The sequence below is a fragment of the Dipodomys merriami genome, unplaced genomic scaffold (assembly GCF_024711535.1).
Source record: "Dipodomys merriami isolate MVZ:Mamm:240054 unplaced genomic scaffold, mDipMer1.0.p SCAF_7, whole genome shotgun sequence".
Classification (NCBI taxonomy): Eukaryota; Metazoa; Chordata; class Mammalia; order Rodentia; family Heteromyidae; genus Dipodomys; species Dipodomys merriami.
Window position 1 is genome coordinate 52,793,595 of NW_027206290.1, and position 22,618 is coordinate 52,816,212.

Below are 22,618 nucleotides of genomic sequence, written 5' to 3' on the forward strand. Positions count from 1 at the left end.
AGAAAGAGAGGCAGACAAAAGGATCGAAAAAAAACGGGAAGCTGGCAGGGAGAGAGAGGTGTGTCGGAGCTGATGTCCTTGAAGAGGGTGCAGCAGTCTAAAGCCAAGGTTCCCAAAAGCCGTTGAAAGCGAAAAAAACAAAGACAAAAACACAGCCCATAAAGGAAGTGTAGCGAGCCTGGCCGGGCCAGGCTCGGCGCGAGGCCAGGCGGGACGTGGCCGGAGTAGACAGAGCGTGCCCCGCGAGCAGACGCCGGCTTCTCCTCCACGATTCCTCGGGTTCTGCCGGCACCGCTCGCCGGAGCTGCGGGACGGAACTGCGGGCCCCTGGCCTCCCGCCGGTCCGTGGTTTTCCTCCGAGCTCGGGCTCCAGCTCGGCCTCCGGCACTGGCTCAAAGAGCTGCCCCTAGGAGGTCGAGGCCGGGATGGACAGTCCGTGTAAGCTGCTGAGGGCGTCTGGGGCCTTGCCGCCCGGGCTCGGTGGCTTCCGATCGGCCACTGCGGGAGGAAGCACAGGGCATCGGGTCACTGCCTAGTGCGGCGCGCGCTGCTGGAGACCCGGGGAGCCGGGATGCTGCCGAACGCGCCGGGCGCGATCGACCTCCTCCAAAGCTTTGGGAGACAACCTGCCCTCTCCACCTAAGGGACAAAGTTGTGCGCGGAGAGCTTGACAAGTGGATCTGGTTTCCTCCAGAGTGGGGACAGTTAATTCTCTTTACCCTGGTACTGATGACCTCCGGCTCAGATCCCATGGAGGCTTCAGCAGCGTAAAGCCGGGAGCTGACATTAGCGCGTCCTCCGGACCACCCACCCATCCCAGACCCCCCAACAAGCGCACTGGTGTCGGCAACAGTCCCCTCCGTGGACACCGGCCGCGCGCGTGGTGGCTTTCGGTGGCCAAGGGAGGGGAAGGATGCAACTCGTGTGAGGAACGGATCACCAAACACTCCTGCCGGGCGCGGCCCCGGAGACCTCCGGTTTAGGAGGAGGTCTTCCTTGACGGGAGCTGCAGACGTCGTGAGACCCAGGAGGTCAGGGATCGAGACGCGCTCACCACACAGGCACAGCACGTCCCGGGGCCTCGGGGCCTCCGGATTAAGTGACAGCGAGCTGGCCAGATTTGGCAGTATTCTGCGCTTTGCTCTATTATTTGGGGTTTTGGGAAGGGGCCCAAGTTTTGCTACTGAAAGCCAAAAAAACTGACGACATGATTGTGCAAGCCTAAGTTTCCTTTCCTAACCCGAGGGGAGGGGAGTGGGGGGCATTCAACTTCTCTTACATAGGAGACACAAACTGTTATAGCTAAAGGAGCTTTTTTTTTTTTTTTTAAATGTTTACCCTCCCAACAAATCCTTGCCGGGAGAGGCCGAAGCTTCGATTCCAGGTGAGAGGGAGCTCTGGATTGCCCGCTGCGCTCATCAGCCCAGTTTGCTGTGACCTGGAAAGAACACCCCGTGGCAAGAGTCACCACACACACACACTCACGCGCGCGCGCGCGCGCGAATCTTTGGAGAGATTTTTGGTCCGTTCTAAAGACTTTTCTAGCACAGAACAGACTCCTGGGCTCGTTCCCATACTTGAGCTCTTCTCCTAAATACAGTTGTTAAGGAAGTTGTTTAGGAGTACCCAAACTTTTCTTTTCTCCCCATCCACACACTTCAAAGTGGGGACCTTGTTTAGAAAACATCCAAGGAGAAGGAGAGTTCTCAGCCAAGGACTGGTTACCTTAGAGATGAGGGAAAATGAACTCCTGAAAAATAAACACTGGGGAGCTGGATTCCACCCTACCTTGGAGGGGAGGAGGGACAAATTCTATTTGTAGTTCTTTCCTTCTTTCTGCAGCTGCTCCTTCCTATACACCCCCCCACCCCTTGTGTAGGACAAGGGAAATGTAGGCGGGTAAGGCTGGGGACCCAGAAGCCTGACCTGAAGACAAGCATTCTACAACTTCATTTGGTCTCATGGAACAGGCATTTTTAAAACATTGGGATTGCATGGGATTTTTCTCACCACTTTGGGAATGACACCCAGAGAAAGAGAAGATCTGATGAATGGGTCTCCCAGAGTTAGATCAAATGAGACCAACTGGCTGTGGGTCCTATAGCTTAAGTGTGCCAACATCCTAGTGATCCCTGGCAAAAATGGTTCTTAGGATCTTTCAAGAATGAAAATGAGGATCAGAAATGACTGAAATAGAGCTATAATATATCTGTAACAGATATAAACAATAAGCTTTCTTTGTGCATATGTCATATGAAACAGACTTGCTTTTCAAATCTTTTCATTTTTTTCATTTCGATAAATATTATTTCATATGATCAGCAGCACAGAGGTGTTACGCCTTTAGGTTCCTCCCCTATCTATAGTTTTGTTTTGTTTTTAAAGCCCAGCTGGGTGAGATTTTGAAAGTCCAAAAGTTTGGTGGTTTCTGAAAATATTGCTGAAAATACCAGCTGTCTTGTAAAGAGAGGTCTTGGTAGGATCTGCACTTAGGGAAAGGAGATCCTGCCATGGCTGTGAAAAGATATTTGGATGACTTTGGAGATTTCTAGAATGTCAGACTCTCCTGTTCTCTTACCTCCCAAGAATGAAAGTTTTCCTTCAGAAGATGAGACATCTGAGCTGCACTTTCTTGTCAACTGAACAGAAAGCCCAGACTCACTGCCTTTCACCAAGATAAAATGAATAAATTGTGATGCATAATTTGATGTCTGACTAGGCATTAAGCTGCTCATTTGCACCTAATTTGGAGGAGACTAATCTCTGTACCATATTGGGTGTGGGATACAATTGTATTTGTTTTATATTGAACATTCATGACATTAAATTTCTTTCAAAAAGGAAAAATACCAGAAAAATGTACAGTATTATTACTAAAAATTAAATAGCAACCAATAGCTATAAACTATCTTATAAGGTGGATTTCTTTGAAGATATTAATTTCTTAAAAATAATTCAAAAATAAATGGCATGCCGGGCACTGGTGGCTCATGCCTGTAATCTAGCTACCCAGGAGGCTGAGATCCGAAGATCACAGTTCAAAGCCAGCCCAGGCAGGAAAGTCCATGAGTCTCTTATCTCCAATTAACCACCAGAAAACTGGAAGTCACACTGTGGCTCAAATGGTAGAGTGCTCAACTTGAGCTGAAGAGCTAAGGGACAGCGCCCAGGCCAAGAGTTTTAAGCCCTATGAATAACAAAATAAATTAAAAGGCAAAAATTTATATTAATTCTCTTTGTCTTTTCAATAGTCAGTTTGAAGAAACCTTTGAAGTCAGTTTTCTGTCAACGAGCAGAGTAAAAAAAATCATAATACAAGTGGGTATGTAATCCTCATGCCTTGAAAACAGCCATACAATGAATTATTATTTTATGCTTCTCAAATGAAAACATTTGAATGTCAGCTTGAGAAATAGTTACTAATAATGACCTGGATCATTCCATGTTACCTGAACCTTTCAAGATCCTGGGAACCAAGACAGATAACAGTTACTTAAATAGCCAGTGTAGCTAATTACGAGTGTGGATTTTAACATATAGAGTGTTTCATTTTAGGAAGCAGATGTAATAAAAACATGAATATTGGCCCTGCTAAGTGACTATATTTCTAAAAAGGAAGATCGTTCCTATGGGTCAACAATCAAAAATGAACCTAAATAAATGTTAAGGTTCCTTCCTCTCCCAAATTAACTAGAATTAGTTTCGAATTCAGGAACTATGAGTGCAATCTTTGGGTCATTAGGTATACGTCATAATCTGTTTCTTATGTAAAGATTGAAATGTCCTCAGAACAAAGTAATCGTATTGTGAAACAGCTGTAAGGAAGATTGTGAATCCTTTCCTCAACGTTTCCTCTTCTTAGAATCAATCTAAGGGAAATCATTGAAATTTTGGGATATACTTTTTAAATACAAATGAACCCACTGAGTTAAGTCATTTGGACACTGAGATAAATTTTATTCCTATTTCAATTTCAACAATCAGGGGTCAGGGGTACTCAGAACTCAAGATTACAAAACCAACAACTAAGTCTTGTGATACCTTTAACAGTACTTAAATGTCAAGCTCATAGAAGTTCTAATTCTCCACTTTTAATTTTTTTCTTGCTTGTACTTCCCCTAAATGAGCAAGCATTGTTATCTTCTTTTTAATTAAATTTAATAGGACATCAATTTTTATAAATTTTCTTTACTTGGATTCATCTATAATTAGACAAATGAGCATTATCCTAATGCCCCAGGATGTGTTCTAAGAAAGGTGGATATAGAAAAATCTACTTTTGACCTTTACTGCTCTGGGTGGCATCTTATTCCTCCCTCCTCCATTGAAACTATCACCCTGTAGTACCAAGGCTACTTAGAAATAGCACTTTTTACCTGGGATGACCCAAGAGGAAGACCATCCTATAATCATCTTCAAGTCTGCCACTCTCAGCCACTACTATGTCCTCCAAACGCCATGGATTGGAGGTAAATCCACCAGTACAGACCCCCTTATCATCTAGGAATGCCCCTCCCCAAGGGAGCTAGAGCCTCCCCCATCTCCTCTCCCCCTCCCCTTGACTCTTTCCTTCCCTGGACCCCACACCCAGTAGATGAGGTTACAACTTTCTGCTGGTCAATACCTAAATGCAGGAAGGTTGACAATTAGCAAAAGTAACCCCCTCCAGGAGCAAGGAAGAAATGGTGAGTCCTCAAAAACTTTTCCCAAGGAAAAAGCCAGAACTTAGTGGGTGATGAAGAACCCCCTCCCCCACACACACACTGCAGCCAGTTGTAGATGAATTCCCTCAAATCTTAGTTCACTTATAAGTAAATTTATAGAAGAGAAGGAGTTCAATTCACAGCCACAGTGCTTTCAGAAGGACCTCAAACACACGCTGAGTTTGAAGTTCATGATTGAAATGCTCTCTCCTTTCCTGCTGCGTGTTTGGGGCGGAGTATGTTAATAACCTTAATCCTAGCTACTCTGGAGACTGACACTGCTGTAATCAGCTTGTAGCCAAGCCAAGCAGAAAAGTCAAAAGTTGGAGAGACTCCATCTCCAAAAGAGCAAAAAGCGGGGCTCAAGTGCTTACGAACCCAGCGGGAGCCTTGCATTCTAAACCTCATAATGGCAATTTAAAAAAGAAGAAGAGGAAATAAAAGCAAAACAACAAAAAACCTTTAAGAGAAGACCGGATTCTGGCTTTAAAAAACATAATTAAAATAAAAGAACCTAGAAAACAAAAAGATTATTGGAAGGGTACAGGTGTAGAGGTCAGATGGCAGAGCTAAGTCCAACTCCACCTGAAGAGTTCAAGTCTTGCTCTTTTTTTCCCCTTTCTTTTCTCTTTCTTTCACTCTTTATCTCGGTCTCTTTCTCTCTCTTCTCATTCCCAATTCCTTGCCATTCTTCTCTTCCCTAACTCACTTCTCCTTCCTTTCAACCTTTCCTAACCCGTCTAGCATCACCGGACCGCTCCTTGCCTCAGTCTCTCACCTTCTCGACTGGGATGCTTGAAGGTCATTGCAGAAGCTAGCTCCCCACCGTGCACCGCTAAGCTGGTCCCAGGAGGCGCCAGCGGTGGACCTTGCGCAGGCGGCCAAGGTGGGCCGGGGGCGAGGTAGCTGCCTCCTGGAGCGCTGTACACACTGTGCTGGTTGGAGGCTGGGTAAGCGCAGGCCGGGAGGAAGCCTCCCACCGCGGAGAGGCCAGAGGCTGACTGCGGGGTAGAGAAGGACAGGTGGTTAGCAAATAATCCCCATGTCTTTCCCCTTGCAAGCCTGGGAGTGATGGAAACTCGTCATTTCCCCCCTTGCTACCTGCTCTCTTATCCCTATGCAAAAAAAAAAAAAAAGTCTGAGCTTTCCAAATGATCCTTTTTCTTTGTCATTCGTGTCTTTCCTCGCCTGAGCTAAATGCAGAGTTCCATGTGTTGTACGTCTCTGCCTTCCTTAACAATGTCATACAGCCTCCATTTATTTATTTATCTTTATTATTTTATTTATGCCAGTACTGGGGCTAGGCAATATCCCTTGATTTTTTTCCCCCCTTCAAGACTGAAGCTCTACCATTTGAGCCACATCTCCACTTCTGACTTTATGCTGGTTAGAGACAAGAGTCTCACAGAACTTCCTGCCCTGGGGTGGTTTTGAGCCTCTATCTTCAGATCTCGGCTTCCTCTCTTCTCCCTTCCCCCATCCCCAGTAACTAGTATTTATAGGCATTAGACACCGGGTCAGACTGTTTCCAGTTTTTTAAAGCAAATGTGTCTTGGAAAAGGCAAGTCAGTCTCCTCAAAAGCTAGCCTCCCCCAAACTTGTCACCTGAGTAAAGGATAAAAATATGCCACCCAAAGAAGCTCGCTGGCCGCAGGCAGACACAGTACCAGAGGAAGCTTCTTTTCCTTCTTTCAAGCTTCCTCCCAATAGCCTATTAAAGATCACCTTCTTCCATGCCTCCCGATTACCTGCGTGTATTTAATGTCCGTCTCCAAGGCGGGTTTCTCCAGCCCATTTACTGCTGGACTAGCAGGGAAGGCAGTGCGGTTCACGCTGGCCCAGTCTTCCATCTTGGGGGAGTAGGAGGCACCTTCGCTCCCTGCCAAGGCCCCTATGGGGAACACCAGATGAATTAGGAGGTGCATCAGAATCTGGGATGAACACCTATGAAGACCTTCAGACCAGATGTCTGGACACTAGCCAACTACCCCATCGGGACCCGAAGGCCCGGCCAGGTAGCTAGCTCTTGAAGCACCTGCAAGTGGGGAAATGCTCTGAGAGTCACTGGGGTCTGAGGGACAGCGGAAACAGTTCAACTTTCACTGGGCTAAGGACAGAAAGGCTGTGTTCTTCCCTACACCATCACTAAACCCGCTTCCCACGAAAGGGCTGAGTCAGGGGCAGTGGCCTGGCACACCCAGCCAAAGCAGCCCCTCCAGTAGTATCTGGAGGCCCCAATTTGAAAGTTCAAGTTCAAATTCAGGGCAAGCTCATGAGAAAATTGTGTAGATTTCTCAGCATCTCAATAAATGTCTAGAAGACTGGGTACTCATTCTACTCTGAACTGCCTTCTTAGACACTGTAAATCTCTCAAAAGAGGCATCCATCCACCTCACACCCCTGGCAAATAGCTGCTCCAGCTCAGGTGTTTGCTGTGAAATTGGGGGAAAGTTCCCGATTGTAGCACAGGCCTTGTGGAGTCCCTTCTCAACCAGCTGCCCAGTGCCAAAATAGTTTTGATCTCCTGAAACTGAGTTTAAGCCACCAGGAGAAACAAAGTGTATGCAAGAGGCCACAGAGGCAAACTCCACCAATAGTGGCAGGAGCTGAGCATTCTGTTTATTTCCAGCCTCCTTTCCTTTCTCCTGCACTGTGGATAAAGCTTGCTGATATCTCACTTACCAAGTCTGCTGGCAGAAGGCACTGTCACCCCGACCAACTGCAGGGAGCAGGGGACAATGGAAGAGAAAGGCCTACATCTTACCTCCTTGGCCAAGCACAGAAGTTACCCGCCCCACAATCCTCCCCATATTTTCCCCCAACAGTTGTTTTTTGAGTTCCATTACAAGTGTATTGCTATTATTCTGGATCCCAAATCCAGGACCTGCAAGGTTTCCAGAACTGCTAATGATTTGGGTCACCCAACGTGATAGATTCCTCCCCCCCCCCTTATTTAATTATTCTAAAGGATCGCTGGGCAAAAGGAAGGGCAAAACCCTTGGAGAATGGTGAGAGACCATACAACTAACCATACAACTAACCGTAGAACTAGCTTAGATTTGGCAATAGGCATTTGCATTGTTTTGCAAGAATGAGAAAGCTGCAATTTCAGGCCTCCAAATTTGCAGTGAGCGACTCCTCTTCCATTTGTGGAAGTAATTTCCATGTTTGTCAGAGAAAGTTCAAGATGTCCGGAGGACTCCCACATTAGCCTCTGGACACGCACCCTCCCTGCCCCAGCCTCCCTCAGCTAGTCCAATCTTTCTCGCGAGCCAAAGCCAGTCGGAGGTGTATGACCTTCCTCACTCTCATATCCGCCCGCCCTCGATTCTGCCCCTAAATACAGGTCAACCGATGGCAACACAACTCACCTGTTTGCTCCATGAATGTCCGGATGCCCAGGATGTTGCTGACCGAATGTGCCGAGGGCCAGGAACGAGGGATGCTGACATGACCCGCTGAGCCCGGGACCCCGGGATGGCTGCCCATCTTGGCACCGGTGGGCGATACTGGGCTAGGATAGGGGTACTGGTAGATGTGATTGTAGGGCAGCGCAGGTTGAGGCGGCGGCTGCTTACTAGCCTCGTAAGGCCCAGGTTGCGCCAGGCTGCCAATCTTGTTGCGCAAGATTCGGCTAATGGAGCTCACCGAGGGCACATTGTATTTGTCACAGACGCCATCGGCCAGCAGCCGATCTCGGATCTCCCAGGCAAAGATACCAGGGTCTCCTTGCTTGTAGTCCCGGATGTGTTTGACCACGTTGGGGGTGGTGACACGGGGTTTACTGCCCCCGATGGCCCCGGGCAGGATAGAGCCGGTTTCGTTGTAGCGCGCCAGGATTTTGCTCACGCAGCCGTGGGAGACACGGAGTTGCCGACTGATGTCACAGGGTCGGATGCCCAGCTGTGCTAGCTCCACGATGCGCAAGCGGATGGCGTTGGGCAAGGGACGGCCATTGACGAACACACCGCCCAGCTGGTTCACTTCGCCGTAAGTCTGCTCTGCGGATGCGCCAGGCCAGAGTGAGCCAAGCGGGAGAAAACACCGGCGGGTTAACCAAAGGGGGCCACGCGGGGCGTTGGGCGCGACTCCTAAGGTGACCCGGAGGTCCCCAGGCAGACAGCACGGGAGCGGTGGGCCAGGGGGTGGAGACCAGCCTGAACCAGCTCCAAGAGGATGGGCAGGCATAGGGACCTTGCGGGGGAGGCACTGAGCGCTGTAACCATCGGTGCCCTTTCCTGACCTTGGGAGCGCCTATACATAGGCATCCCCCTCCTAAACTGGAGACCTGCTCTTCGAAGGCTGGGAACACGCGGAGAATGTGGGGCGTCCAGGACCATCCAGGACCTAGGACCGTTTCGCCCAGGAAAAGTGGATTCCCCTCCCCGCCTCTGGATTCTCGATCCTGCTTATAAACCCTCCCGCTCCCTACTTGCCTCTTGCCCCTTACCCATAACGCGCGAGCCAGCCAGCTGCCTGGCGCCGGAACGGCGGGGGCTGGGCCCGGCGCAGTCCGGGAGAGCTCGGGCGCCGCCACCGCCGGAGAGGCATAGAGGGAGGGCGTGCGCCAGCCGAGAGCCGCGGCGGCCCGGCCGCGGGCTGGAGACGCGCGCTGCGCCGCCACTGAGTGCGCTGCCGCCCGCCCTAGGCCCTGTAGGTGCCGCGGCCGTCCGCTCCCAGGACACTCTCCACGCCCGCGACCCCAGGCCCAGGGTGAACTTCATCCGATTGGGAGAAATTCGTCTGACCGGGAAGCTGCAGCGTGCGAGAATCAATTTGACGTGTCCTCCACGTCAATCTCTGCAGTCACGCCGGAGACGCGCGAGTTGGCAGCTCATTGGTTCTCGTCACTGCGCCCCGGCGCCCCCCTCCCCGCCCAGAAACTCTACCCTCTCCTCTGGTCCTCCTACCTCCGCCTTTCCCCATCTCCCCCCTCTCCGGAACCCGCCCCCCCCCCCCACTCCACAAACACACCGTCCCCAAACCAGCTGAACCAGGGACGGTCCAGTTTCCAAGACCCTTGCAGCCTCTTTTTCCTCCTTCCGGCTTTGGGAATGGTAGGGAAGTTATTTCAAACTGCTTATGTATTAGTAGTGGTACTAGTGTTACTTTTGGTTTTTGTTTTATTACCACCTCTGCCACTATTACTAACAAGATATTAGAGAATAAACGTTGAGCTGGGAGAGTAGTTCAAAGGTATAGAGCTTGCCTAATAACATCCATTCAGAAGGGTGCAGGTTCAATCCCAGCACTGAGAAAGAAAAGAAAAGAAAAAGTTGAGAGAGGATAAAATTTGATCAAGGTATTTAGCATATAGTGCCTCACCCAGCCCCCTTCCTGGGCAGAAGCTAGGAAAAAGGGCAATGCCTCAGCCTGATTGAACATCAGTGTGTAAGTTCAAGATTAAAAGAAAATTAAAGTTCCCGCTAGGTGCAGGGAGTCTAGGGACAAGAGTCCAAGGGCCCAAGGTATTTTCTGCTGTGAGCTACTTCCCAATCCTACTATCAGGAAATCTTTTTTTTCCCAGGAAATCTTTATAGTGTTGAATGAATAGCCACTCACTCCTTTAAAGTAGTGGGGTGATTTCAACAATTGGTAAGAGGCATATTCCAAATACTGTCTCTTGTAGTCAGGCTTTCCCACCAGAATGCATTCCTCTCCCAGAGGGATGAAAGGTGGAGAGATTGCGATCTGTTGTGTCACTCCCCACTCCCACCTAAGCAAGCACACGCAGGTGACATGCTGGAGGCTAACAGCCCGAAGCCTGAATGTGCCTGCCCGGCCTAGCCTTTTCCCTGGAACCTAAGCTTCAAACCCACCCACCCTCATCCATTAGCCTTTCTTCTTGGAAGGAGAAGCACAACCCTAAACTGTGTAGTACTGACATTAGAAACCAACTCTTTTCTACTCCATACCAACTCTCCCACTTCTGTATTCCCGGCAGATATGGCTAGCAATAACCATCCTAGCGGAAGCCACTCTGATCAGGAGAGAGCAAGTACCCAGGAGGGGAGTAAAGTCTTGTACCTGAATGGATGCCAGGGGAGACCTGAGAATTTTCAGTGTAAATCCCAAGAGTATTGGGCTGACTTTTTTAAAGGTGCAGGGAGGAGAGCCCAAAAGTGAGTCTAAAAAACAGCCTCAGTTCCAGAGACTTCTGTGCTCTCACAATACTTTCCAGAAAGATAGAAAACACCCCCAGGCTTCCCAACACACTTGTCCCTCAAGGATCAAGCTCTCTAGCTAGAGCAGCTCACAGTTGCTGGCTGAACTAATGTGGTGATGCTCTTGAGAGACACAAACAACAGCCTACAGAGCAAGGTGAAGAGGCCCCCGAAGAGGCCCCTGACCCCTTTTCTCTCTGCCCAGGGACCAGACAGCCTATCTAAATGTGTGGGTTAGCAGCGTAGGAAATACAAGTTACAGGTTATCAGGAGAGAGAGCGAGGCAGCGAGGCTGAGCAAAGCTTGGACTGGGGCTTTGACAAGAATAACTTGTGAGAAAAGAAATATCAAAAAGACTGGAGGATTCTTCCCTCCCGCAGCGCTGAAACTACTGTATTTCCTTCTCTGGCTGCCACAGACTAGGAGGTCGCTAGGACTGGGAAGAAGTTTGTGAATCAATACACTGTTGTGGAGGTGAAAGAGTGGGAGCTGGGAACCCCATCTGGAAAACCAAGACTGTCCAGGACAGCATTGTTATGGTAAGGTGTACGCAGTACCAAGATGGCCCCCTGCGGCATTGCGGGAAGGACTGCTCCCTGCTCCGCAGTTCTCCCGAGGTTTTTTCTGAACCAGAGAGCACCCGGATCTAGACGTTTATTGCGGGTATTGCAAGTCAGACAATGGATACTTAGGAAGGTGGATTTTTTTCCCCCATTGTGAGGTCTGTAAAATATGAAAAACACAGCTTTCATACCGTGACTCGGTGCATGTCGGCAAATAGGAGACACAGCTGAAGCTATTTCTTGCCCCCCGCCCCCCGTGGATGTGACTCAAGGAACCAATAAAGCAAATCTGCCGCCACAGGAGCAGCTTTGACCCGACTATGCTTTGGGGTGAAAGTGAGGGGACCTCCTCACCGTGGGCCGCCTCTGCCGAGCAAAGCCCCGGGTGCTGGCCAGGCGACGTTCCCCCATTCTCTTCAGGGAAGATTGCCTGGTGGATGCGGGAGAGGGTTTAGGAGATAATTGGAAAATTGTGCTTGGAGTGGGGGGGGGGGGAGCGGTCAGGAGGCCTCTGGTTTTGCAGAGCTGGCCTTCACCTCACCCGGGTCAACCTCCCCAGCGGCGCACAGTCGGGACCACACAGCGCTTCCAACATCCCACTGCCCCAGCCAGGCCAAGGGGAAAATTCTTAAAGTTTGTCGCCCCCTGTTGAGCCCCGGCCAGGGCTCTGCGTTTTCTCCTCCAGTGGACAGGACTAGGGGACTAGGTGGCCCAAAGGAAGGATCGCAGAAGGAAAAGAAATGTCTCTTCTGCCTCGTGCGGGATGCAGCTTGCTCCCTTCACGGATTGGGGGCAGCTACTGGGCAGTACGAGAGCGCAGAAGGAAAGCGCGCAAGGATTGCGCGCTTTCGTGGGGCTGCGTTCGGCACCATCGTTTTGCGGCGCCTTAGGCGCGCAGAGTGCAACCGAGGAAAGCATGGCTTCCAGGGGCGAGAAAGTCACCGAGCCTGTCGGGGAGGGAACGCACGCAAGAGCCGAGGACGTGATTCATCAGCTCGGGGCTGGACTCCCATTCATTTCACTGCCCGAAAGGACTCAAAACCTGGCCCAGGTAACCCAAGACAGGGAAAGAAGAGAGGTAAGCTGTGCTATAGATGTTTAAGTCAAAGAAAAGGGACGAAAGGGGGTGCTTTCCCTTCTGGTAGCTGGCAGCAGGGAGGGTCACCTGTGATATGCCTTTTGGCCACTGTCACCTGAGCTATGAATGCTGCACCTGAGATTTCAGGTTGCCTGACAGCCTAGGGCTGGGTGACAAGGTTGACCATAGAGAGACGGTGCCCTCCCCGCCCCCCCCCCCTTCAGAACGCCTTGGTTTTGGATGGGGTTGTTTGAATGCAAAAGGCATGTGCAGCAGGTTGGAATGTTCCACTCATTTCAAAGTCTCCAGAAACAACAACAACAACAACAAGCAAACGCAAGTCTGATTCCAGTCCCGCAGGTGCGCGTTTCCATTCTACCCAGAAGGAACCCACACGGGCGTCTTTCCTGAGCCACTTGTCACAGTGGCGCTCTGGCATCCATCAACTGCCTGCCAGGTTACAGGGCCATGATCCTGGGGCTTCCGTAGGAAGACCTAGCCTTCTGTTAAGAGGGAGTTGCTTTTAGCGGCTGCGAGTCCTGTATCCACTCAGGCCCTGAAATTTTGCTGTTTGTCAGAGTACTTGTGCCCTGCATCATGTGCTCCAAAATCTAAAATGAAAACAAACAGAAACCTTTTTAATTTTCGTTCTTTAAATTTACTTAAAACTAAAAGAGCAGCACAGGCTTCGGATGCTTTATGAGAAAGATCTGACGCAAACACAGTTTGGCAAAGGAGATGATAGCACACCATACTTAATTGAAATTAGCAATAAGAAAACTGGGGGAGGGGGAAGCAAGCACGAATAAGAAGTGTCTAGCTGCAATAAAACATCAGGGATAACTGTGTCCTATAAGGAAATTAAAAGCCCTTAGGGAGAGCACTAACAGTGAACTAGCTCTCTGGAAATGGGAATATGTGTTAACACAGAGAAATTCTATATGGAAATGCTGAAACAGTAAAGGTAGAGGAGATGGGGGAGGAGGGAGACTAACTCAGAAAAATGACCCGGTGAACTAAGTTAGAGACTCCAAGAGGTGCCCAGTGCAGCACCTGCTCTCTAGGCTGGACCACACAGGCTCCCCAAACCCCATATGGAAGGTGTTGAAGACTTGCAATTAACATTAATACACAGTGAGAAAGGCTCAGCTGCTCCGAGGTTTGTTTTGACGTGGCTTGTTTGTGACTACGGTGGACTTAGAGTCCTAAGATTCACGTTAAATTTGTTGGCCTGGAAGTGTTCACTGTTGAAACCAGGTCAGGCTGGAGCACTATGATTTGCATCTACCTTGACTACTAAAAGGCCCTCTGCATCCTAAGAAATGTAGCTCATGAAAAATAAAGAAAAAACAAATTTTTTCAGTTTTCCCAAATGAAATGAAGAAATAACAACAGAAGAGTATTTTTCGTTGAATAATCAAAACAGTGGATGACCAGAGCCCCTTGATTTGATTCAAAGGCATGGGGGAGAGGAGAATCAGAAATCATTTGCTGTGAACCCCTCTCCCACTTCCCCCCACCCACTGGAAATAAACAGGGGGACGCTGAGCCCTGCAAAGAAAAAAATCCATTGTACTTTCTGCCCTGAGACCAGGTTATTACATTTATTACGTTGTTTTTAGGGTATGAAACATTTTTAACTGTTGCATTTAGGCGTTAAAAGTAAACTACAGAGGCTGATGCCCTCATGGAAAAAAAAGTATGAACTTTAGAAGGGGACCCCTCCCCCCTTTATTCACCAAAGTTTTATTTGGTGTGTCTCCTTGCCTTCCCTAGCAATGGACATGTCACAAAGCCTCTATTTGCCTTTACATAAAATTACCCACGCTATGTAATCAGAGCTATTTCATTTCATTCCATCAACCCCAAAACTTGCAGAGGACTCCAGGCACTAGCCAAAATTCCACCTTCGCAGTGAGCTCTGAAAAATGTTTCTGTGACAATGTTAAGAATCTAAACAACAATATTAAAATGGGAATAGTTGGGGAAACTTCAGATATCCACAGGACATATCTCTGGGGTACTTGGAAAAATGGAGATTGAGGAGCAGCCCAGAAGAAGAGAAGATAGAAGTGGTTTTTACAATGGCAACCGGGAGGGTAGTGATGTCATTCCCCTGGAGATTACCTGCCAAGCAAGGGTGGGTGAGGATTTCCTCTTGATGCCCTCGCTGATCGGAATTGCTCAGCTGCAAGAATTGACATATGTGAGACATCCACGCTAGCCCAGCTAAATTGGAACCAGCTTGAAGAGCGCTGCCCTTGAATGCAAGGGCAAGGCTTTAGAAACTTAGCTCTTATTTGGACTAGAACTTGGAGGGTGAAAGTGGAAACTGAAGGGCAATTATAGGAGCCCTGAAGATAATGTCCTGCCAGTCCTTGTTTACTTGAATTTGCCCGATCTCTTGTTAAACATCAGTCTTCCTCAGGCTTCTGAACAAAAATGCCTCATTTACACCCTGAAAACAGGATAGTTAGACTGGCAGTGATTGTTGTAATAACAGTCCTGTCACAGAAGAATAATAAAACCTACAGGTGTACTGTCCTCCCCCAAACCATTGGAAAGCCAAAACATCGTTTCATTTTCTGTCACCGTTTCTTCCATGATTTGAAATTTGATAATTAGATGTTAATGACTTTGTTTTCCATATCCAGCATATTGTCTAAAAACATTGCTATTTTGGAGTCAAGTCTTTGCTAAGGGTTGTGTTAGTATAAGCTCAGAAGTCTTGAAGTCTTCTGTAATTACATATTCTCATCATTCTAAGGAGGAACCTCTTCATCTCATTTAATTTTTCATAAGTATATCTCTGTAATTTCTTCCACAATAGCACTTACATCATTTTCCTTAGTCAGAAATCATTTATGATGAGCTTGCTTTCAGGCACAAATGAGATTTCTTTTTTTAGTTGTAACTTTTTACTGTCTGTCTACTCCATCATTTTGAACTAATTATAGTTGAAGATCTTTTTTCTCTTGAATTATTGCAACACCCCAATTCTTGCTACAGATACAAACATATATGAAATGCGTCCACAGTTGGGTGATGGTTTTAATTTTCTCCTCCCTCCTTCTTGTGTATAGGCTAGGGAGTTTTATTGAAGACCCGTAATGCCTCCGGTTTTGATTTAGTGTTTTGGAGTTTATGATCTCATTGCCCGGCATGGAAAATATTAGACAGGGTCTGCAGATTGTACGCAGGAAAAGACCCACATCACCACCGTGAGATGAGTACTTTTCCCCAGTGCTTCAATGATATGACTGCATAGACATCTAGAGCCGATCTTTATGTTATCAAATAGAGACCACTTCAGCTAGTCCTGCTTTTGCAAATGATTTTTTCAAAACTACTGACTCTTCCTGAAAGCTCAGATCACTGGGAGCCTCCGAACATCCTGATGCTTAGGTTCTGACCCCAAAGATCCTGGTTGCACTTAGGATGCAGTCTGGACATTGAGAATTCTTTTTAAGGAACAGCCAGGTGACTGTAATGAACCTTAAAGTTTAAGATTTTCTGCTTTAAGAGGGGGGAAAAAACCTGAGAAGGCAAGGGATGGTGTAAAATGATACTTCTTGCTCTGAAACCATTTTCCAGAATGTGAGAGGAAAGGTTGGTGGCTAGCTGGCCTCACCTCTGTGGAAGGATGCCCTGCAGTGACACCTGAAAACATGCTGAACTCCATGTCTCAAATGATTTTCCTATGCCTTTTCCCACTGTGGTATTCTGACCCTTCTTGAAAACAGAAAGCTGAGAAGGGAGCATGCTGCCTTCTCTGTCTCCATTTGCTGCCTAAGGTCTGCTGTCTTTAAAGAAACCTGTGTTTTCCTGCCTTGAGCAGGTAGGCTCTGGTTCCTGGGTAAGTGTCAACAGCTGCACAATGTACTGGGGGCAGTGTGGAGCCAGCAAGTGACTTAGCCACAATTTAAGCCTAGATTGACTTCAGGGCAATAAGAATAAATTGCATCATCCAAGGAGGTAGGAGTGCAATTTGACTTCAACATTGTTAAATAACAGAATTTTCTAGTCTTGTAAGATAGAAGGGCAGGTGTAGCTCTCAAATTCTGATGGTATCTGAAAAACACCGACAGGTTTGTAAGGGCTCAACATAGCTTAGTACCTTAGGATTATTGCTGTGGTTCACTTTTAACCGATGTGCACCTTACAGAAGGAAAGCTTTCCCCCCCCCCCACCTCTACACACACACCACATACACCAATTGGCTATACCATCATCATTACAGACAGAGCTGAGACTTGCTTTTCCTCTTGGAAGTGAATGTGTAATCATTATAAAACTGTTGGTATAATTTAATTATAGAACTATTGGAAACAGAAGAAAGTAAGGGAAAGCAAGAAAATAAAAACTCACTTATTTTCTTTAAAACCTCAGAAATCAAATAAAGAAAGAAATGAAGCTTTACTTGCGAAGGTTAAGAACCAAATTGCTCTCTTTGATTCGATTGGTATTGGCTATATGTGTTCTGCAATGCAAATCTCAATTTGTTTTTTAACAAGTTTCAAAAATATCTGGGAGTAACTGTCACTTCAGGCAACCATTTAAAAATTTCAGCTATAAAATATTGTTTATAAACCACCAGCAAAACTAAAAGAACAAACACAACCTTTCCTGTGGGACTTTTAGGTAGCATTTATTAGTTTATTTATTTGACAGTGCTGAGGACTAAGCCCAAGGCTTTGCCCATGCCAGACAAACAACTCCACTACTGAGCTATACCTCCAGCTCTTGTTTATTTATTAAAAACCTTCCATGGCCATCTCTTCAAGGGATCTTGAATTGTGTATTTTATAAACTGTATCAGCCTTTTTGAGTATCTTATTCAAGATTCTTTTATGCTCATCCACTTTCAAAAATCACATTTTTATCAGACGTTAAAATAAATTAATGGCCATGAAATATAAATGTTCTTAAAATTATTTGGTATTTTGTCAACAATCGCCAGAATTGTAAGGGTTGTAGGCTGGTTTGAAAGGCCATGACAGGTGATGAGCAGAGCTGCAAGATTGTAGACTGTATGAACAGATATGCCGAGCAAATGAGGCTTTGACAGGCCTTCTAGGCATTAGGATGCTGGCAGAGTGGAAAACGGAATTAATATCTGTCAGACTGGGAAATATTCAACATTTGGAATACTGCCTCTTGACAGGCCAACAGGGGGGAAGGCTGGTTCCTCTCTTACGGGTAGTATCAGAGGGTACTGTCCTTTCAGTTTGGTGTAATAACATCTCTAGTTGAACCAAAACTCTGCCTGGTTTAATCTCTCTTCTGTGATTACATTACACAAGATGTAACCCAGGTCATTTTGCACAGGGCTGCTGGCTGCATGTGTGGGACATGTGTTCGTGTTTGCAATGTCAGCCGACTGATTTGGGCAGAACGAATCTGGCACTTTCATCTTAGCTTCTCTTTAAGCTGAGGCATAGGTAAAAAGTCTGAAAGAGAGGTAGTAGAACTGGCTGAGGCTTGGCATGCAGAAAAACTTCAATTTAGATGAATAGCCTCAAGTTGGGTTAGATGGTATTATAAGACAAATCGGAGCTGAGGTTCTGGAATCATTCCAAGCTGTACTCCCACTGCCCTTCATGACAGTAAAAATAGGTACTTAAATCAATGGCCCTCAGTGTCCCTTTACAGCTTGTTCAGCATTTAAGTTACTGGGAAGGTTGGAGAATTTGTGGACAGAGATGATTAGAGCCACTACCCATGGCAAAAAGCATGCATATGTGAGTGTGATGTTTGTGTTACATTATCGTTAGAACATGTTCTCTTGAAGCTTGTTTTTATAGGTCCAAAATACATAATGCATCTCAAACTTGGAGATGCATTTTATTAAGTATACTTTTTATTAGCTCAAAAGTCTCAGATTAAAACCTTACACTGGCAACTCACATCTGTAATCCTTAGGAGGCTGAGATCTGGAGAATCAAGGATCAAGGCCAGTCTGGGAAGAGAAGTATGTGAAACTCTGTCCCCAGTTAACCAGTAAAATGCCGGACTGGAGATGTGGTTCAAGAGGTAGAGTGCCAGCCCTGAGCAAGAAAGCTAAATGAGCATGGAGTCCTGATTCAAGCCCCCATACCTGCAAAAAAAAAAGTCTCCAACTAAAATCCAAGGTCTGCCATTGCTAGGACCTTGAATGTCTTCTCTACAAGAAAGGGTCATTTTAAAGGTTAAATAACCTAACCATGGAAAACTCTAGATAATAAGAGATGGTAAAACAGTGGTCATTATTCTCATTATATTATTTATCTATATTTTTAGGAAGTTAATGCATTTATATTTTTGTTTCTTGTAGGGCATCTATTGGACATACAGGGGATGGTTTACTAACAGAAAACTTCTAAAGCAAGCTGTGATTACACTATTGTGATTGAGGGAAAAGCAGCTTTCAAGTATTTTCCTAAGTTTTCATTTGTTTGCCACAATCTGTCATGGACACTGAAGTCGCTCCCCTGAAGAAATAGGAACACAGTTTCTACTGCTAAAGGAAGGTGAGTGACAGAGGGGTCAGTTGCACACTCCAGTTTGAGAAAGCTGAGGAAGAAGGGAATCTACAGATGACTCAAAAGTTTTCCAGTCACATGGGAGAATTATAGTTTTTACTGAGTCTGCCTCAGCCTGAAATGCTGGGTCCTAAACTAAACAGGAATCACGGTCTGTTCTGGCTTTGCCCACATTAACATCAAGCTCTGCCTTTGTCAGAGATAAGAAGATCATTTACTTTCCTGTTTACTTTCTTGCTTTTTTTTTCTTTTTGTCCTCAGTGAAGTTTTTCTCATTTTTTTCCTTTGTCTTTTGAACGTGTTCCTTCACTGGGAGCTCCTGAAGGAATAGGCTCTATACCCAGAGAACTGAACTTGGGCTGTCTTTCTGAGCAAGCTTCTGCTTGACAGGGTGCTCTTGATGAAGAGTGACATTTGACCCTCCCATCACAAATGAACATTTTCCTCTAAAGTTCACATCTGTCTTGGGTCGCCCTGTACACTTTTTAACATTTCCCCATTCCCTGAAGTGCTTCAAATCTAAGATTTTAATTAAGTGACATCTTCTGTTTTTTTATTTAATTTTAATTTTTATTTTTTGTGAACATACTGTACAGAGGGGTTACAATTACATGGGCAAATCTTCTGTTTTTAAAAAGGCTATACCCTTGGAATAACCAGACTACAAGTTAGCTGTACCTTATTAACCAGGCAGAGTGCCTTGGTATTCTGATGGCTGCCACTGCATGTAGAGCCAGACCCTTACCTACTGTAGTGGACAGTTAGCCACTTTCTGAATTTCCCTACCAAGACCCTGGATACTTATTCCTCCAACTCCAAGCCTGGAGTTGCTATTGATGCTGAAACTCACAGTTAAGCATCTTTCCATTGCCCTAAAGAGCATTCACATAAGCTGAGACTTCCCTTCCCATTTCTAGGGCTGCCCACATTCTCACCGTGGTGTCTCCACTGATGGGTCATCCCAGCCTTAGACCACTGAATCAAATTAATTAAGAGCTTTAGGATGACTATCTCAGTCCAGCTGCTCACCCTATTCAGTCTTACCCACCAACACTCACAGGTATTGATCCCAAGAACACTACCCAGGAAACCAATTGCCTATCACAAACCCTCCAGTTATCTTCCAAGAACTGAGCCCTTGGCCTATAAACAGTATGTCCTTTGCCAACCACATGGGTTTGCTTATGGCAGTTTCCTTTCTACAAGATGGAGGCACAAACATAAAACACTGCCAGAGGATTGGAAGCCACAGGGGTTTCCAGCTGCCTGCCATCCTGGAGCCCAAGTTGTGGGAGTTGTTTTAAGCAGGTGGGAGTTTTCACTGAAAGGAAATGATTTAGTTGGTGGTGCCCTGAGGGTGAGGAGGGGGCTGGCAGAGTGGCTTGGCCACACCAGATTAGCATCAGAGGTCTGGGGCTTTTAGAATTGGAGAAGCAAGAGAAAAGCAACAAGTATGGTGGTGGGAGGGCTCTGGGGCAAACACAGTGATTTTCAAATGTGGTCTGGCTCCATTTCTAACACATGTAAATTTCTGAAATGGAAATACAACACAACCTCCGAGGGACTCCACAAATTAGAACTTGGGAACGCAAACTGTGTTGGTGGGCTGGTACCAGTTCTACAAAATAGCTTCATTGAGCAAATTAATCAAGCAGTTTCGGTTACAGGGAAACATATCTACTGCGAAATAAATGATTTTCAGACGCTCTCGGCGGTTGTGTTAACATGTAATTCATTTGTGCAAACATAAAGTTCTTTCTCTAATCAGCACATGGCTTATGAGGCCAGGACTGGGAAGAGAGAGGCAGCATTTCTCCTTGAGAACTTTGTGTTCTGGTCACCTGCTTCTTTTTTTTTTTTTTTTTTTTTTAATTTTATTTTGGTCACCTGCTTCTTAAACTTGAATGATGTACAACTTGTCCTGGTACCTAAGCAGAGGGGGAGAAACAGCTCCATGCCATGGGAAAAGCACATCTCCTTGACATCTTAGTCTCACTAATGATCTTGTAAAACAGCATTTTGACTTAAAAAATACATGGATTCTTCATGGTATAGAAATCAAAGGTTTTTGTCCACGCATAGAACATATCAGAGAATGCCACCCTGAATACTTGGAGGCAGTGCTAAGCTAAGTCAGCCAGCTAAACCAGGGCTTAGCTGTTGTTCTGGGGTGGGCAGGGCGTTTGCCTATGGGTGTCAAAAGGGGTGTTGGGGTGAAAACTTGGAGCTGCACTGTCAGCTCTGTAAGCAGAGCACATCAGAGATAAAAGCACCGATCTGAGGCAGAGGAGGTCATGATTCACCAGGTGTTGCAGGCAGGTGCTTGCATCCCCAGTAAACCTTGAAGAGTAGTTGATATTGACAGGTGAATGCCCAGAACAGAAAGAAGAAGAAGCAGGAGCCTCTCAAGAGAGAAAAGATTGCAAGCCAAGATGACATCATAAAAGACAAGGGCTAAAGAGTTAAGAGTTTGGCTTGAGAGGGGAGCAGGCCCTGATGCCAGAAATGAGAGCAAAGAAAGCAGGAAAGTTGGTGGAGGCTGTGCAGTATGACGCTGATAAGGCTGATTGCAAGGAGGCTACAAGATTTAGAATCTCAGGCTCAAGTGCTAAGGCTGCAGTGCTGGGCTCAGTACATAGATTGTAGACTAAAGATGACTCTTGATAGGCCCTCTTTCATCCTAGGACGCAGGCAAATCATCTGACCTCTGAAAAGCAGTTTTCCCATGTGGAAAATAGAATCACAGTAAAACTCATTTCCTGGGGACATCTGAGGATTAAATAAAAAGATAAAGTACTGAGCCTAGTACCAGTAGCACAGCCAATGTTTGATAAATTATTATTGTAGTAATAATTATGTAATTCCTAACAATACAGATCTTAAATACATTAGTAATATCTAATTTTTATGGTTCTCAAGATGAACAGTGAAGTGAAGAAACCAGATGAACTAGACTCTGGGAAAGCCAAGAAGGGAAAGATACCCAGGCATTTTGTTTGGCCCCTTGAAAAATGTCTCAGTTATTCACTAAGGCAGAATTTCTGCAAGCCACAGCCTGCTGGCCTCCTGTGTATTTATCCCTGGAGAACAGCAGGACCTCGTTTTTTAACCTTTCTTCTGAGTTGAGTTGTTTTTCTCACAATGTCCTACTTCTTCCCTGCTGCTCCTACCATTAAAAATACTCAGCTTGGGAACTGCCACAAGAAAGCCTTCAAGAGCCACAGAAGGGCCCAAGGCAGGACATCCTGTACAGAACCTTCCTTGGTTTCAACAAACAAGGACTAGGGTAAGTCACCTCCGTTCACTGTGCCTTGCACAGATGCAAGCTTCTTCTCCTCTTTTACCTTCAGAGTGTAAGCCTAACTGGTAGTAACTGGGAGTTCCCCAAAAGGAAAGGACAACTCCAGACTTCAGGATAATCCTGCTGTGTGATCACAGGGTCAGCCCTGCAGTAAGGTGAGTGCCACCTTCAAATGCCTCCTACCATATTTCCTGCTCTTCCTTTCTCTTGCTTCTGATGTTCCTAGAAGAGGGCAATGCCCTATTTCTTCCTCCCTCTCTCACCTCCACCATCTATCAGCATCTCTTG

At 46.5% G+C, this 22,618-nt stretch overlaps 1 protein-coding gene across 1 annotated transcript; it reads right to left on the bottom strand.

The window, feature by feature from the left end:
- Nucleotides 1-406: 406 nt before the first annotated feature.
- On the bottom strand, nt 407-9,452 carry Pax1 (paired box 1). The gene is made up of 5 exons (XM_070007620.1): nt 9,154-9,452; nt 8,075-8,704; nt 6,452-6,594; nt 5,482-5,704; nt 407-498 (listed from the first exon to the last, which is right to left on the bottom strand). Exons 1-5 carry the CDS (start codon nt 9,425-9,427, stop codon nt 407-409), a joined length of 1,362 nt encoding a protein of 453 aa, XP_069863721.1. The 5' UTR covers nt 9,428-9,452.
- Nucleotides 9,453-22,618: the final 13,166 nt, after the last annotated feature.

Excerpts from the sequence above, each read along its gene's own strand:
- Pax1 (XM_070007620.1), bottom strand. The coding sequence starts at position 9,427 with ATGAAGTTCACCCTGGGCCTGGGGTCGCGGGCGTGGAGAGTGTCCTGG. Across the intron at positions 8,705-9,153 it reads GGCTGGCTCGCGCGTTATGG|AGCAGACTTACGGCGAAGTG; the intron begins GTAAGGGGCAAG and ends GCGCATCCGCAG. Across the intron at positions 6,595-8,074 it reads GACATTCATGGAGCAAACAG|GGGCCTTGGCAGGGAGCGAA; the intron begins GTGAGTTGTGTT and ends TGTTCCCCATAG.